This window comes from Schistocerca americana, chromosome 3 (assembly GCF_021461395.2).
Source record: "Schistocerca americana isolate TAMUIC-IGC-003095 chromosome 3, iqSchAmer2.1, whole genome shotgun sequence".
NCBI classification, from domain to species: domain Eukaryota; kingdom Metazoa; phylum Arthropoda; class Insecta; order Orthoptera; family Acrididae; genus Schistocerca; species Schistocerca americana.
The window spans coordinates 208591767-208606110 of record NC_060121.1 but is presented as its reverse complement, the minus strand read 5'-3'; the positions used below and the strand labels follow the sequence as shown (position 1 = coordinate 208606110).

The 14344-nt window shown below is 39.2% G+C and overlaps 1 protein-coding gene across 2 annotated transcripts in view; it reads left to right on the top strand.

Moving 5' to 3' along the window:
• The window catches only part of LOC124605351 (casein kinase I), a 101825-nt gene that overhangs the window by 53943 nt on the left and 33538 nt on the right, over positions 1–14344 (top strand). For both annotated transcript variants that reach the window (XM_047136973.1, XM_047136972.1), the window contains exons 3-4: positions 10900–11125; positions 11317–11456. In XM_047136973.1, coding sequence (XP_046992929.1) covers positions 10900–11125; positions 11317–11456 — 366 coding nt within the window. The remainder of the gene's footprint in view (positions 1–10899; positions 11126–11316; positions 11457–14344) is intronic.

The window sequence follows — 14344 nt, the reverse complement described above, 5'->3', positions numbered from 1 at the left end:
TGGAGCTTAGTTCTGACAAGAAAAATTGTTTCCCATGTTAGATAATGATGAGGTCGGCTGTCGTTTCCTCCCAGCCACGATGCAAAAAATGCTTTCGCTGCTGCAGCAGCAGTAGCAGTAGCAGCGCCCAAGCAGACCGTATCTCGATCGATAGCAATCCACTAACATCACTTCCTTTCGGTTTGGGGCAGCTGTTTCATCCTATGTCGTGTACGCATTGACGTACATGAGAAACCATTATTGCTAGTATTACTGCTTACTAAGAAACGTGCAAATTCTTTCCCGGCTGCTCGACTGGCCACGAGTATAGATGTGCCACCCCTTTGTAGGGAGTTTAATGTTCCCTTTCCGTCTCTGAATACATGTAACGCTTCAGATTTGGGAGAGGTTTCCGATCTGTGCCAGGTTGAAGTCATATGCTCGATATGTTTCAATAGTTCGTGAGAGCTTTGGGGTTATCAGCGTTCCCTTTCAGAATTACAAACGGGCATGTGTGCAACTTAAAGAAACATTGTGTAATTAGACCTGACTAGCAATTATTGTGTAAACATTATCTGAGATTATAATACCTGTACTTTATTTATGAATGTCGGGATTTCATCTCCTGTTAGTTTTATATCAGAACTCTGCTGCTCTAGATTTTCTTTATGTATTAAAAAAAAACTCTTTAAGCAGCTGATGAAATGCTACTCGTAATAATGAAAAAATTACTGTGGTTTGCTGTCTTGGTGATTGTTGTTGTGTAAAGATAGAAAAGTTTTAGGAACATCCATTCAAATAATTTCATACGAAGAAGGCTATGTACCCAGTGAGAGGACTGATAAGTGCGTCGGTCTCTACGACCATTGTCAGTTCGTAAGCTAGTAGGGCAGTTTGGTCGCTGCTGTTACAGTTGTTTCAGAATCATGCGGGCTAATGCCCAAACTGATTTTATTCAAAACGAGAACACTGATCGTCTGTAAATTTCAGAAAATTGGTTCTGTTTCGTCACTACCGTGCTAGTTTTTTCCGTAATTTTCGAACGAAACGTGTGATTTCGCATTTTCACTTGCCTGTCGAAGTGACCATAGTACATTTCACAAAATTGTAAATTCGTTGTCATGGAATAAAATCTTCTAATATCTGATTGGAAGGTTTATGACTTTGTGTATCTTCCATTAATTGTGTACATTTGAGTTTAGTCGCCGGTTCATAAAATCCAATAGGTATTGAGATTATTTTTACCATTTGTCTCAGCATTCATGACTATCATATTTTTTGGGTTAAGCTTTGGTCGATAGTACACTTTATAGTTCTCCCATCCATTGAGTCTACCGGTCCATTAAATGGCTGACAGTCCAGGAGACTGTTTTAGCACAAATTGTGTATTTGCAAACAGTGTAGCTAAATTCAGTTTAATGTGCTCCTTCACTTACACCAAATTTTATGGGTGCTGGAGCAAATTTTGCGCTTTTTCGTGAGCCATATACATCACTGTCGTGTTGGATTCAGTTCCAGATTGGCCAGTTAATCAATTTCATTTATACAATGCATAAGGATTTTAAAAATGCGGTGCTGTTCCCAGTGCATCTAATAAGCTTTAGTGCAGGTGATACTTTTTTCAGATAGCATTACGACTGCCAGGGTATTTCTCGTAGCGTGCATGTGTTATTCTGGTCTTCAGTCGAAATACTGGTTTCGTGCAGCTCTCCGTGCTACTTAATCCTGTGCAAGGCTCGTCATCTTCGAACAACAACAACAACCCGCATCCATTTGAACCTGCTTACTGTACGCGTCTCTTGATTTCCCTCTGCAATTTTTACTCCGCACACTTCATTCATATACCAAATTGACGAGTCCTTGAACTTCAGAGCGTGTCCTATCAGCCGATACTTTCTTTTAGTCAAGTTATGCCATAGATTTCTTTTCTCCCCAATTCCATTCAGTACCTCATTAGTTTACGCAATCTCCCCATCTGATCTTCAGCATTCTTCTGTAGCACTACATTTCAAAAGCTTCTAGTCTCTCCTTCTCTGAACTGCTCATCATGCATATTTCAGTTCCGTACAAGGCGAAACTCCAGACAAATACCTTCAGAAAATATTCGTAACACTTAAATTTATATTCGATGTTAAATTCCTCTTCTGTAGAACATTTCTTGCCATTTCATTCTAAACTTTATATCCCCTCCACTTCAGCAATTATCAGTTATTTTGCTTCCAAATAGCAGAACTCATTTGTTACTTCAGTGTCTGATTTTCTGATCGAGTTCCCTCACCAATGAATGATTTAATTCGAGTACATGCAATTACCCTTGTTTTGCTTCCATTGAAACTCGTCTTATATCCTCCTTTCAAGCTACTGTGAATTCCGTTCAACTACTCTTGCAAGTCCTTTGTTCTCTCTGACAGAATTAAGTGTCCTCAGCAAGCCTGAAAGTTTTTGTTTCTTCTCCCTGAACTTTAATTCCTGCTCAAATTTTTTCGTTGACTCCCTTTACTGTTCGTTCAGTGTACAGATGGAATAACATAGCCATGTAGGCTACAACCCTACCCTACTCCCTTCTCAACCACTTCTTCCCTTTCGTGTCCCGCGACTTATATCTGCCGTAAGTTGGACATTACATTCCGCCTCATGTACTCACATCAAAAAGAAAAGTTTTGCATCACCTCGGTTCCGGAACCTGTACAGAAAATTGGAATAGACATCAACATAAACATCATCTCCGCCCTTTTTATTGGTCATTAAAACCACACGTTGCATGTTTTGCCACCATACAGCGAGACCTTCAGAGGTGTTGGCCCAGATTGCTGTACAAACGGGTATCTATAATACCCAGTAGCACGTCCTCTTGCATTGACGCATGCCTGTATTCATCGTGGCATACTATCCACAAGGCGATTCGGTGTAGAGGAAGTCCTTCACAAGATGCTACTGAGTGTCGAGGTATAAGCTCTGACTTCGGCCTCTAGGCCGCCCGTTACGCACCAAATTTGACTTTGTACTGATTGCCACGATCGTCAGTGGAGAAGATGGAGCTAGCTGCTGTTGGAGCTAGCTGCTGCGCGGAAAGCCCTTGTCTGCTATGAATGCGAGGTACTGTTGCCTCATTGGATGACGATTTCGGACGCTGGTTTCCATTAGAAATTTTTCTCCTGGAACCCTCTAAAACGTTTTTCCGGATACAGGAAAAAAATACTGTGGATGGAAACCCGTGGTCGAAGCTGACATCCTCTTCGAATTCGAAACTCGATTACAGCATGCTGTTTCTCACGCGCCGAATAGTTGTGTGTGCACAACCCTTTCACACGCTTCAATTCGGAGCTCCTCTATCGGCAGTGGGCTGAAGTATGTAGACATGAAGAATAAAGGTTTAAAATGTTAATGTTTCTTTTATTTACAACGTTTGAATTCACGTAAAAATCCGTTGGTATATTTCAGCACGCTCTCGCATCGTCGACTCAGAACGAAGTTGACACTCTTTGTGGTATCGTGTTTCACGTCATTTCACAACTGTAATACTGGATGACGTTTGGAATCAATAAGAAAGCGTCCAACAACAGCTTTTACATCTGAGTCGCGTCTTCGGAAATGACTTTCCTCGCTCTACTGTTTTTATCAGCCTATTCGGCCGGCAAACATTTCATTCTAGGAGGAATTTAAGTGCTGCGGGTTCGTGCCTTGGATTTACGAAAGGAACAGCTGACTTTCAAATGAACTTTTTTAAAATTTCACGGTGACATTTTAAGCAAAATACCACGATCGGCATCGAAAGAAAAGAAAGCTGTATTTGCTATGGTGAAAGCGTTGCTATGGTGAAAGCGTTACACACTGAATTTCGCTCACCACTACAAGAGAATCAGGTTTTTAAAAATAATTAAAATCGACAGTCAAGGTGAATCAGTAAGCAACATTAAAGAAACAGACAACGAATCAATATATCTAAAACAGTCCTTGATCTGTTGCAAGCCGAAAATAAGTGTATTGGCTATGGAAGGGTGCAATGATGTTTATTACGTTGTCCATATCTTATTCGGCTGACATCGAGAGAACTATCTGTATACACACAGATCTTTCTAGGGGCTGCGTAGTAGGTCTCGATGGAGCAGGACCATCGTCTGCGAGTGAGATTCAGAACAAAGTGAAAATGATCTAGAGGAGCCAACCGAAGAGGCGGAAGAAATTTCAAAAGAAGACAGAAGTTGGTTATGCTCAAACTCGTGAAAATCCTTGTGTTGCACCAGAAATAATCTCACGCAGCAATTTGAGTTGTTAAACGCAGAGATACAAGTCTCGTGAGAAAGAACAAAGGTTTAGGCAGATGGAAAATCATCGAACTTTTAGTTTTTAAAGTTGCTAACAACAAATGTTACTCAGCAATGAGTGGCCGAACAGACTTCCTAATGCCAGCCCAAATGACAGAATTGTGTGAAGACCAGTTTCTTATAAATTTGAGATCCGCAGTACCAATGGATTTTATAAAACTTGTGTCCCTGTGAAAGAAACGCCATAACAAAGTCCGGATGTGTAGTGTAGATCCCCATCGTCCCGTTTGGAAGCAGCAACTGATGAGATGTAGCTGAAGGAACTGCGAGACAGACGTTCGGTTTCATTAATAAACAAAGACGAGGCGCGTCTCAGCCGGTGGAGGGGATGAGAGGCCGCAGAAGTAGCTGCTCACATGACGCTTGAGACACGCGTGTTGAGAGAGTTGCAAGCTGCGGCTTCCTTTGATTGATATTGTCTGATAACTTCTCCCCTAAATGTTGATGTGTGGTTGTATTACCATTTCCCAAGCAGTGAGCCGTTAGTCGTATTCGCCATGGATTTCTTGTTGAAAATAACCTATCCTAACAAGAGGAACGGAAATCTGTATACGATCCACTATCCGACATTTATACACTGGGCAGTTTGTACGTCATCATTTAATTCTTATCGCAGCTCTCAATTTGCACAGGAAGGAAGAAAGGCAAGTACATCACAGCGTTTCCAGATACTAGTATTAGCTGAAGCTAAAAAAGAGATAAATTTGTCAAATACGTAAGAAATCAATGAAGCAAACGGAAGAAACTACATACGATTAATACACATAAATAGACCCTGTGCAGAGGAAAGCTGTAAGTTACTAGGAAAGGACAGTTTTCTTAAGGGGAGATACTTGAATTGCTTTTATCTTCACGGTTATGAAGCTTCGTTTTCAAAGAGCGAAGTAAGAATTGTATAATCATTGACGATGATGTTAAAGTGGGCGTCTAAAGCCTGATGGACAGAAAAGAACGCAAATATCCTACTGAAGCGATATGGTGTAAAGAAACTACATCAGAGAGACCAAAGAAAAAGATTGCCACCCTCTACGTACATCTTAAGGCATAGCAGCTTTCTTAAAATCGTGAGTTGCAATGACACTTTCCGAAAAAAAAAGAAAGCAGTAGTCACGCGCATATCTGCTGTGACAACGACCAGGCCCCGCCCCTCCCCCCCCTCTCCACTCCTCTCCTCACCCTAACGACGCGTGGTGAAACTAATGAACCGGTAACAGCTATGACATCTATACAAGTGGTTATCACTATATCTCATTGTGAATTCCACAGTGCTTCCAGAACATCTGTGCTAGACATCTTTGCTCATAGGAAATCATCCATATCTCTCCTAAGTGTACATTTCCCAAGTATTTCCTGTTCTGTCATTTACACGTGGCCAAATGTCAAATGTATGGAGTAAAACGTAGAGGGAAAAGTCCAGTCAGAGTTTCAATACATCTGTAGTTACCTTTATGCTAGGGTACATACCAACTAAGGTCCTTAACATGTATGAAAGATAAATCACTGGTGTCAACTTCTCCAAAGTGTGTAATGCGATCTTAAGATTTATTTTAAAATTCGTGATATTTAAAAACTGCTTTCTGCTTGAATGTGGCAGATTTTGCAGGCACAGCATAAAAAATTGTCATGCCAAGTAGGCGAGTCAAGTGCCAAACTTAAAAATATTTTGAAATTTTATAAAAAGTGGAAACGTGGTGTGAACTGAAAAGTTTGAAGTTGGAGAACCACTTGATTGTCTGGTAATTTCACCAGGTATAGAATATCGCTTCACAGAAAAAGTGTTAATAGCTTGGAATGGATTTACCACATATCCCATTTTTTACCCTCTAATTGATGCTTCTGTCGTAGCTGCTTCCATTCTAGGGAGTTATTTTTTATTTTGCAAAAAAATTATTTACACGCTAATAACGCTGTGTAAATTACAGGATTGTAGAAGTGGACAGAAGTATTCGAATGTAAACTTTATGCCAGTAAAAGAGAACATTTAACTTAAAATAAACGAATCTCTCTTTTGGCTTAAAACACCTTTATTTCATTGTTAATGTCACATTCATTTACTGAAGTACGTGCTTGCAGGTTACATCCGAAATCAATGTTATTCCATTCCTGCAGAACGTCCTTCACTCTTAGCTTACTTTTAACGTTGTGTTTCCTGATAATGTTCTTGTCAGATGTTCTAGGTCGCTTCAAGTCTTGTGATTGAGGTGGTATTGTGACTGTGTGTGGTGTGTTGTAGATGAACTTGCCTTTATCTTCATCTACATGATTGCCTTTATCTTCATCTACACGATTGCCTTTATCTTCATCTACATGATTGCCTTTATCTTCATTTTATCTTCATCTACATGATTGCCTTTATCTTCATCTACATGATTACTCTGCAGCTCACAAAGTGCCTGGCAGATGGTTCATTGAACCCTATGACCAGAACACACAATCTCAAAACTCATTTTTCTTAGTTGCATACGTAGTGGCGAATACTAAACTCTTGTTCTTGTTTGCTTTACATACGCTTCTCTTCTTGGCGTTATGGAATTATACTGTTTAGAACCCAGCGAACTGTTGTTTCATGAACCACCTTCCCAAGATTTTCTTCCAGATGTACTCTAATTTCTGTTGTTGTTGTTCTGAAATTTTGCTTCACCAATTGTCTTCTAGTTCTAGAAGAAATTTTTGGCAGAGCACTTCTCCTAGACTGATTCACTATGGTATTCCTCATTTCATAGTGTTGGTTGACAACACACAGTGGTCGAATTTATATGTAAAGCATCTCCAATTTCTTTACGTGTTTTATTTTGTTCGTGTATACGCGGGATGATTGTTCTCTCCTCGGGGATCGTTTCTTTCTTTACCGCCCTAAGTGGAATATGTGATCACGCGTAGCTGAACTGTATGGCAGCAGACACGAATGATGATGAGTTCTCAAGGTACAAACTTCAACATTTCCACCGTTTACTATGCATACTGTCATATTAGAGCGTGATTGAATACTTGTCATAGGGTAACGTAACATTGTTACGGTAAATGGCGTTTGCGTAATACACACGTATTCTGAGCGATAACGCGTCAGTGGAATCACGAAACAAGTAATTCCGCCTTCTGACTCAATTAATTAAACATTCAAAGCTGCTCATCCATGGTCTTGACTACGTCTGTCCGTCTCTGTATGTGTTTAGTTCCAACATTGCCATTTCCCAAATTCCTAAAAATTCCAAGGATGAAATAGTTATACTTCCCACTGCAGTTTAAGTGCATACAATAAATGCCAAGCATAAAGAATTGCCCTGCCATGAAAATTACCGTCGCAACTGATTCGATTTAGGTCACTATCATTTTAGATGATCATGAAGTATAGCCAGATTCACTCTGGTGGACGTCGCAGCTGTCACTTTCGCGCGCGTCTGTTTTTTGACGATGTGGATTAGTGCGTTGTATTAACACTTCACAGTTGTTAGTAGGTTAAACACTAGTGTTACACGTTTGCCATTGCCAAGTGCGCTCATATCTGGGGTGACTTCATAATTCAGTTCCATGAAGGTGAATCATAACAGTGTTAGTCTTCTACTTATCGAATGCTTTTCCTGGAAAAGAGCCTGTTACATAAGCCGTATAAATGTCGCCGGAACCAAAAGTGGAATAATATATATAATCTGTGTGTGTGTGTGTGTGTGTGTGTGTGTGTGTGTGTGTGTGTGTCCGTGTCCGAAGCGGTCAGATGTGGCATAAAAAAATCTTGATTAAAAATGCTGCCTTAGTAGAAATGGTGTCACGTATGCTTTTCCAAGTGCGACGATGGCGGCTAGAATTGATGACAGTCATGATACGTTTCGCTGCTCTCACGGTGTGCCCTGGCACAGGGTTCGCTTACAACCGGAGAAAGTGTAAGCTGACACGGTAACACACTTTCCGCGGAGCCCGCCTGATGGCGGAACAATGCCGCAGTGTCGCTACTCTTGCATCTCTACGCCACAGCTAATGCGTAGCAAATTTGTAGTTCAAGAAGCAATGTTAAAGGGACGCAGTATCAAATATTTGTAAAATAAGTTTTCGTTCCCCAGATAGGTTACAAAGTCGACTTGCGGTTATAGAGCAGAAGGTAAACATGTGTCGTACTATTTGTGTTGAAGATAATGCGCACGAAATATGACAGACGTGACAACGCTGTCATAGAAGCGTTTATAAATCACTTGCAGTTTTTCTTCCTTTTTCGAAAGTTTACTCATGCAGTTAAAAAACTTAATATCTTATGCCTTCGTCAGTAAAGTTAAAATGCAGCGATGCCAATTGTCAGAGCACACACAAAGTAAATACTTCAGGTAACCTAGGGACTTGCACTGTCTACCACTTATGTGGGCTTGTACATAATGAGACATTAAAAGCTTCAAAGACTTAATTCCACAGTATAAAATCACAAACGAATGTTATTAAGACTTCGTGCTTGCGTTTGGTGTTCAATATTTGAAATGGGCACTTGAGTTCCCTTGTGTGTGATATATAATGCTTCATCTTTATTACTAAAGAATATAAAGTTTATTATACCAAGTGCTTCCTTATGTTGAATGTTTCATAGTAATATTTTATCCTCTTTCAGCATTAATATCCACAATAGATAGTGGATCCCGTTCATAGTTTGCTTAGGGCCTGAATTTTTTAGGATAGAATTTTTTAATGTATTGCATCTTTTCATCGGGAGCGAAAAACATGCTTTCCACTTCAATGAGTTTCTACAGTCCTGTCATCGTGATGTTTTGCGATTTTATCCTCACTGCTTTGGTCCATGGTAAATAGTTATGATTGTTGTTACATGAGTTGCAATGTTTGATTTTGTTGGTGGAAAATATCATATCCACTGCCTTTTTGGTAGCATATTCTTTCAAGTCACTTTAATTGAAATTTCTGTATTTATTTTTGTATTTTTATTTCTATATTATTCACTTAGATTTCAGAAATAGGCCTAATACAAAAACCAGTTTATTACTAAAGAATATAAAGTTTATTATACAAAGTGCTTCCTTATGTTGAATGTTTCATAGTAATATTTTATCCTCTTTAATTTTCCGCCTTCTGCAATCCTTTCCTTTCAGATGGTTGTTCTCAGCAATCCCAAATATTTCAAATATTTTGAAGAAACTTACAATATACTAGATGACAAAGCTGGCATTACCCGGGTATTCATTTTTCCAATTTTCTGTTAGACACAAAAACAAAAACTGAACTTCGTTGGTAGTGTAATGCTGGAAAAAAAATTGACATCCAAGTATTCGTGAAAACACCTTTGAAATTATGAAACTGTTGTACAAAAGATTATGTATGATGTATGAGTATAGCTGCTTCATGCTTGTGCAGTTGATTTTGCAAACTTTTTTATGGCAATGCTTCTTCAAAGTCAGTAGATTGCTCTTGTTTTCTCCTGCAGATGTCTGTGCTTAGAAGTTGAAAGCTGTCAAAAGCGCTGCCAGACGTCTGGGATTTCCTTAATTTGACTAGATTGTAGGACTGTCTAAGTAGTAAAAAATAAATATATTTATAAACTTAATGCATAGTGTGGCAGTTGTTGACACATTTAATTATTTGATGCCATACCTCCTGAACTATAATAAGTAGGTGGGTTATCCCCACAGTGACTGTTGCCTGATAGTGATATGTGTACCATGTTTGGTTAAAATTGGTCCAGTGATTTAGGAGCGCGCGCACGCACACACACACACACACACACACACACACACACACACACACACACACACACATTATTAGCTCAAGGTATTTTTGCAATAAACAAAGTGGTGAAGCAGTTCCTGACTCATTATGCACACAGCATACAATTCAGTCCTGGAAAGAGCTCATTTGCCACAGAATGATTTATGTTAAGAGATTTTATACATAAAACACAAGTAACTGGCTGTAATACATAAAGGAGGTAGAGCTTGCTCCATCCAGCTCGTTCCATCCCCACTACTGCTGGCCCAACAGTGGTCTGTGTTGCATCATGGCTTGCTTGCTCTTCTACTCACACCTGCATCTCGTATCAGTCAAGAAAAAGTGTGTGCAAGTTCTCTTGCCTTGCTGTAGGATTATGTAATATTTTCATATTGTCAGAAAATTTTTTACTGGCATTAGGAAAGCATTCCACTGCTCCACTTTAGTTATTAGTGCAGATACAGTATGTACTAGGTATTGTTAATTTGCCCAGGGCTCATCTTACAAAGCTTTCATATGTTGCTATAATATCACATGAACACTTAATTTGAAGTTGTTTCTTAAATGGTTTATTCACTTTCCCTGTACCTATCATATGCTTGATGTGACAGGATCTGAAAAACTCAGCATTATCAAGAAGAAACTATAGTAGTATGTATGACAACTTCTGCTTCAGTTATTTGTGTATAAACAATAATCTTGTTATATACTACTAAAAAAACTATTACAAGATGTCTGGTTTCTAGTTTTCTCTCTTTCTTGCCTTTTTTTTAGACACTTTGAGATCTTAATGTAAGTAAAAAGATTCAAATTTGGCTCTAGAATGGGAAGAGATGCTAAATTTATTCTAGTGTCCACATTTTGGTTCCATCCAGTAAGTGTTCTTAATTTTTCATTTTAGATGGTATGGTCAAGAACGCGATTACAATGTTCTTGTTATGGATTTACTGGGACCTTCTCTAGAAGATCTCTTCAATTTCTGTTCGCGCCGTTTCACAATCAAGACGGTTTTGATGTTAGCTGACCAGATGATAGCACGTGTGGAATTTGTGCATTGTAAGAGCTTCATACATCGAGACATCAAACCAGACAATTTCCTCATGGGTATTGGCAGGCATTGTAATAAGGTAATATTTCAGCAATGTCTTCATGTACATTAAATGGATTTTCAGTATTTCAGCTTGTAACTTCTATCATAAATTGTTACATATTAAGTTTTTAATTAATCTTTGTATTATATTTCAGTGGGTAATACTGATTTTTAAATTTACTTTGTTTGCAAGTTTTTAATAAAGTATTCATCAATGTTCTCTTTCAGCTTTTCTTGATAGATTTTGGATTAGCAAAAAAGTTCCGTGATAATCGAACACGCCAGCACATAATATATCGTGAAGACAAAAACCTAACAGGCACTGCACGTTATGCCAGCATTAACGCTCATTTAGGAATTGAACAAAGGTAAGAAAAATAAAATTAAAATCACAGCAGTTGGGAAGATCCAGCAGAAATACAGCAATAGTGTTTGTTTATTATCCAGTATAAAATCTTTGTAATTTGATGCAACATTTGTGATTTATTGTTTCTGCTTTTTTTGCTCTTGTACAGTACTGTCACATGTTGTTCACATGATTCATTATGACTAATACGAATATCAAAAATGTAGGAAAAATAGACTAAAGATTACATGTTAAGTTGCAGACAGGCACAATTGAAAGGCACTTGCACAAAGCTTTCGGCCACAGCCTTCGTCAGAAAAAGAGAAACATGTCTGATTATGATCAATAATTGTCTTTTAGATAAGATTGTGCATATATTCTAGGAGTAGTGTCTAGAATGTATTAAATGATCATGATCATGTGTTAGGAAAATAAAAACCAGATATGTAGGAAGGGGAAATTGGTATTAATCGGAAATTAATCAGTAGTCTCTACATCTTAAAAGAACATGTACCACAGCTGAACTATGAAATTTTATTCTGTGCTGTCTTGTGAATTGGATTTAAAATATCTACTGATGAATAACGTAATTAGAGACCACAGGCTGCGACATGGTCACTAATGGCACAGTGACCAGAAAATGTAGAATATATCTCCCTTATTTCACGTCTATGGTCACAAACTTGAACATCCTCAGACTACTGGTTTGGGTTAGCAATGACCATCTTCAGATATGCAGCAAAATATGGGAAAAACACAAAAGCAACTAGTGGATTGTCTACAGCTTAAATCAATAAAATGGGCCATGATGAGAGATATTACTGACATACATGCGAAAATTGTGTGCTTTAATGATAGACATACCTTTTCTATAAAAAACATGTCCTAATATACAGGACCCATAGTGACAGCGTCAAACGCCAAACACAAAATAATATATACAATATATACAAGAATCATCTAATCAGTAGTGTTACTGTTCAAAACAAACTGCCATACAGTAGCAACAAAATATTTGTGTCACAAGCTCTCCTGATGCGACTACTGTAGGTGTACACACATTATTCAATGATAATTGTATGATGTAAAATAAAAAGTGGACTACAGTCAGTAAAGTCTGTACTGAGCTTATAAGGTGTAAAAGTCATAAAAATAATAAAATGCAATACATTGTAGCACGACAAAAGTTAGCTTGTTAAAAAGGAAAAAGGTAAGTGACAGTAATTTTGGTACGCACTAGTGGTGATATTTTAAATGTGAGGTGAATAATAAACTGCTTTCAGAATAAACAGAATAATATAAAAATTACAAAACAAATGGCTAAAGAAGCCCAATGAATTGAAACAGACTGCAGCAAATAGTCAGCACATACTGTTCGTGCTAATGACAGAACGCCACATAATTGAAAAGTAGTTAGGGGAACATAAAGATCAGAGGGGTGCTTGCACCCTGCAGCATGCCGTTCCAAGAGGAATGATAAAACATTGTATCAGATCATTAACAGGATTGTCTAGTTAGTGAAAAATGTTATATAAACAGAGAAGGAACAGGAAAACACTAGTTACATGCACAACATATGTAAATATGTAAAGCACTCTATACTAGTTAAGCCAGAAGCAAAGAGACACACATAAAAGAAGTTTTGCATCACGTCGGTTCTGAGAGTTCTGGAACCTGTACAGGAAATTGGAATAGAGATCAACATAAACATCATTTCTGCCCTTTTTATTGCTCATGAAAACCACACATTGCACGTTATACCACCATGCAGCGAGATCATCAGAGGTGGTGGTCCAGATTGCTGTACACACCGGTATCTATTATTCTCAGTAGCACGTCCTCTTGCGTTGATGCATGCCCGTATCAAGACACTATTGATCCAGATTGTCCCACTTGTCTACGGCGATTCGGCTTAGATCTCTCGGCACGGTTGGTGGGTCACGTCCATAAACAGCCCTTTTCAATTTATCCCAGGTATGTTCGAAAGTGTTCATGTCCGGATAACATGCTGGCCACTATAGTAGAGGGATGTCGTTATCCTGAAGGAAGTCATTCACAAGATGTGCATGATGGGGGTACGAATTGTCATCCATGAAGACGAATGCCTCGCCAACATGCTGCCAATATGGTTGCACTGTCGGTTGGAGGAGGACATTCATGTACTGTACAGCCGTTACAGCTCCTTCCATGACCACTAGCAGCTAACATCGGCCCTACATAATGCCACCCCAAAACAGCAGGGAGCCTCCACATGGCCACATTGCTGCACTCGCTGGACAATGTGTCTAAAGTGTTCAGCCTGACCGGGTTGCCTCCAAACATGTCTCCGATGATTGTCTGGTTGAAGGAATATGCGACACTCATCGGTGAAGAGAATGTGATGCCAGTCCTGAGCATTCCGTGTGGCAGGGTTTTGGGCACATCTGCACCGTGCTGCATGGTGTTGTGGTTGCAAAGATAGACCTCACCATGGATGGAGTGTGAAGCATATGTCCTGTTACTGCATAAAAAGCGTCATTCAACATGGTGGCATTGCTGTCAGGGTTGCTCAGAGCCAAAATCCGTAGGTAGCGGCCACTGCAGTAGTAGCCCTTGGGCAGCCTGAGCAAGGCATGTCATTGACAGTTCCTGTCTCTCTGCATCCCTCTGTCAGAACACAACAACATGAGCCATGTGTCTCCTTCTTGGTGTAATGACTGGAACTGATTGGGTGTCGGACACTTGTGTCTAATAGGTGCTGCTCATGCATGGTTGTTCACATGTTTAGGCGGGTTCAGTGACATTTCTGAATAGTCAGTCACTCTGTCTGGGATACCATATCCACAGTCAATGCCTATCTTCAGGAGTTCTGGAAACTGGGGTGATGCAAAACTTGTTTCGATATGTGTACATAGAACAGAGGTGCTTTGA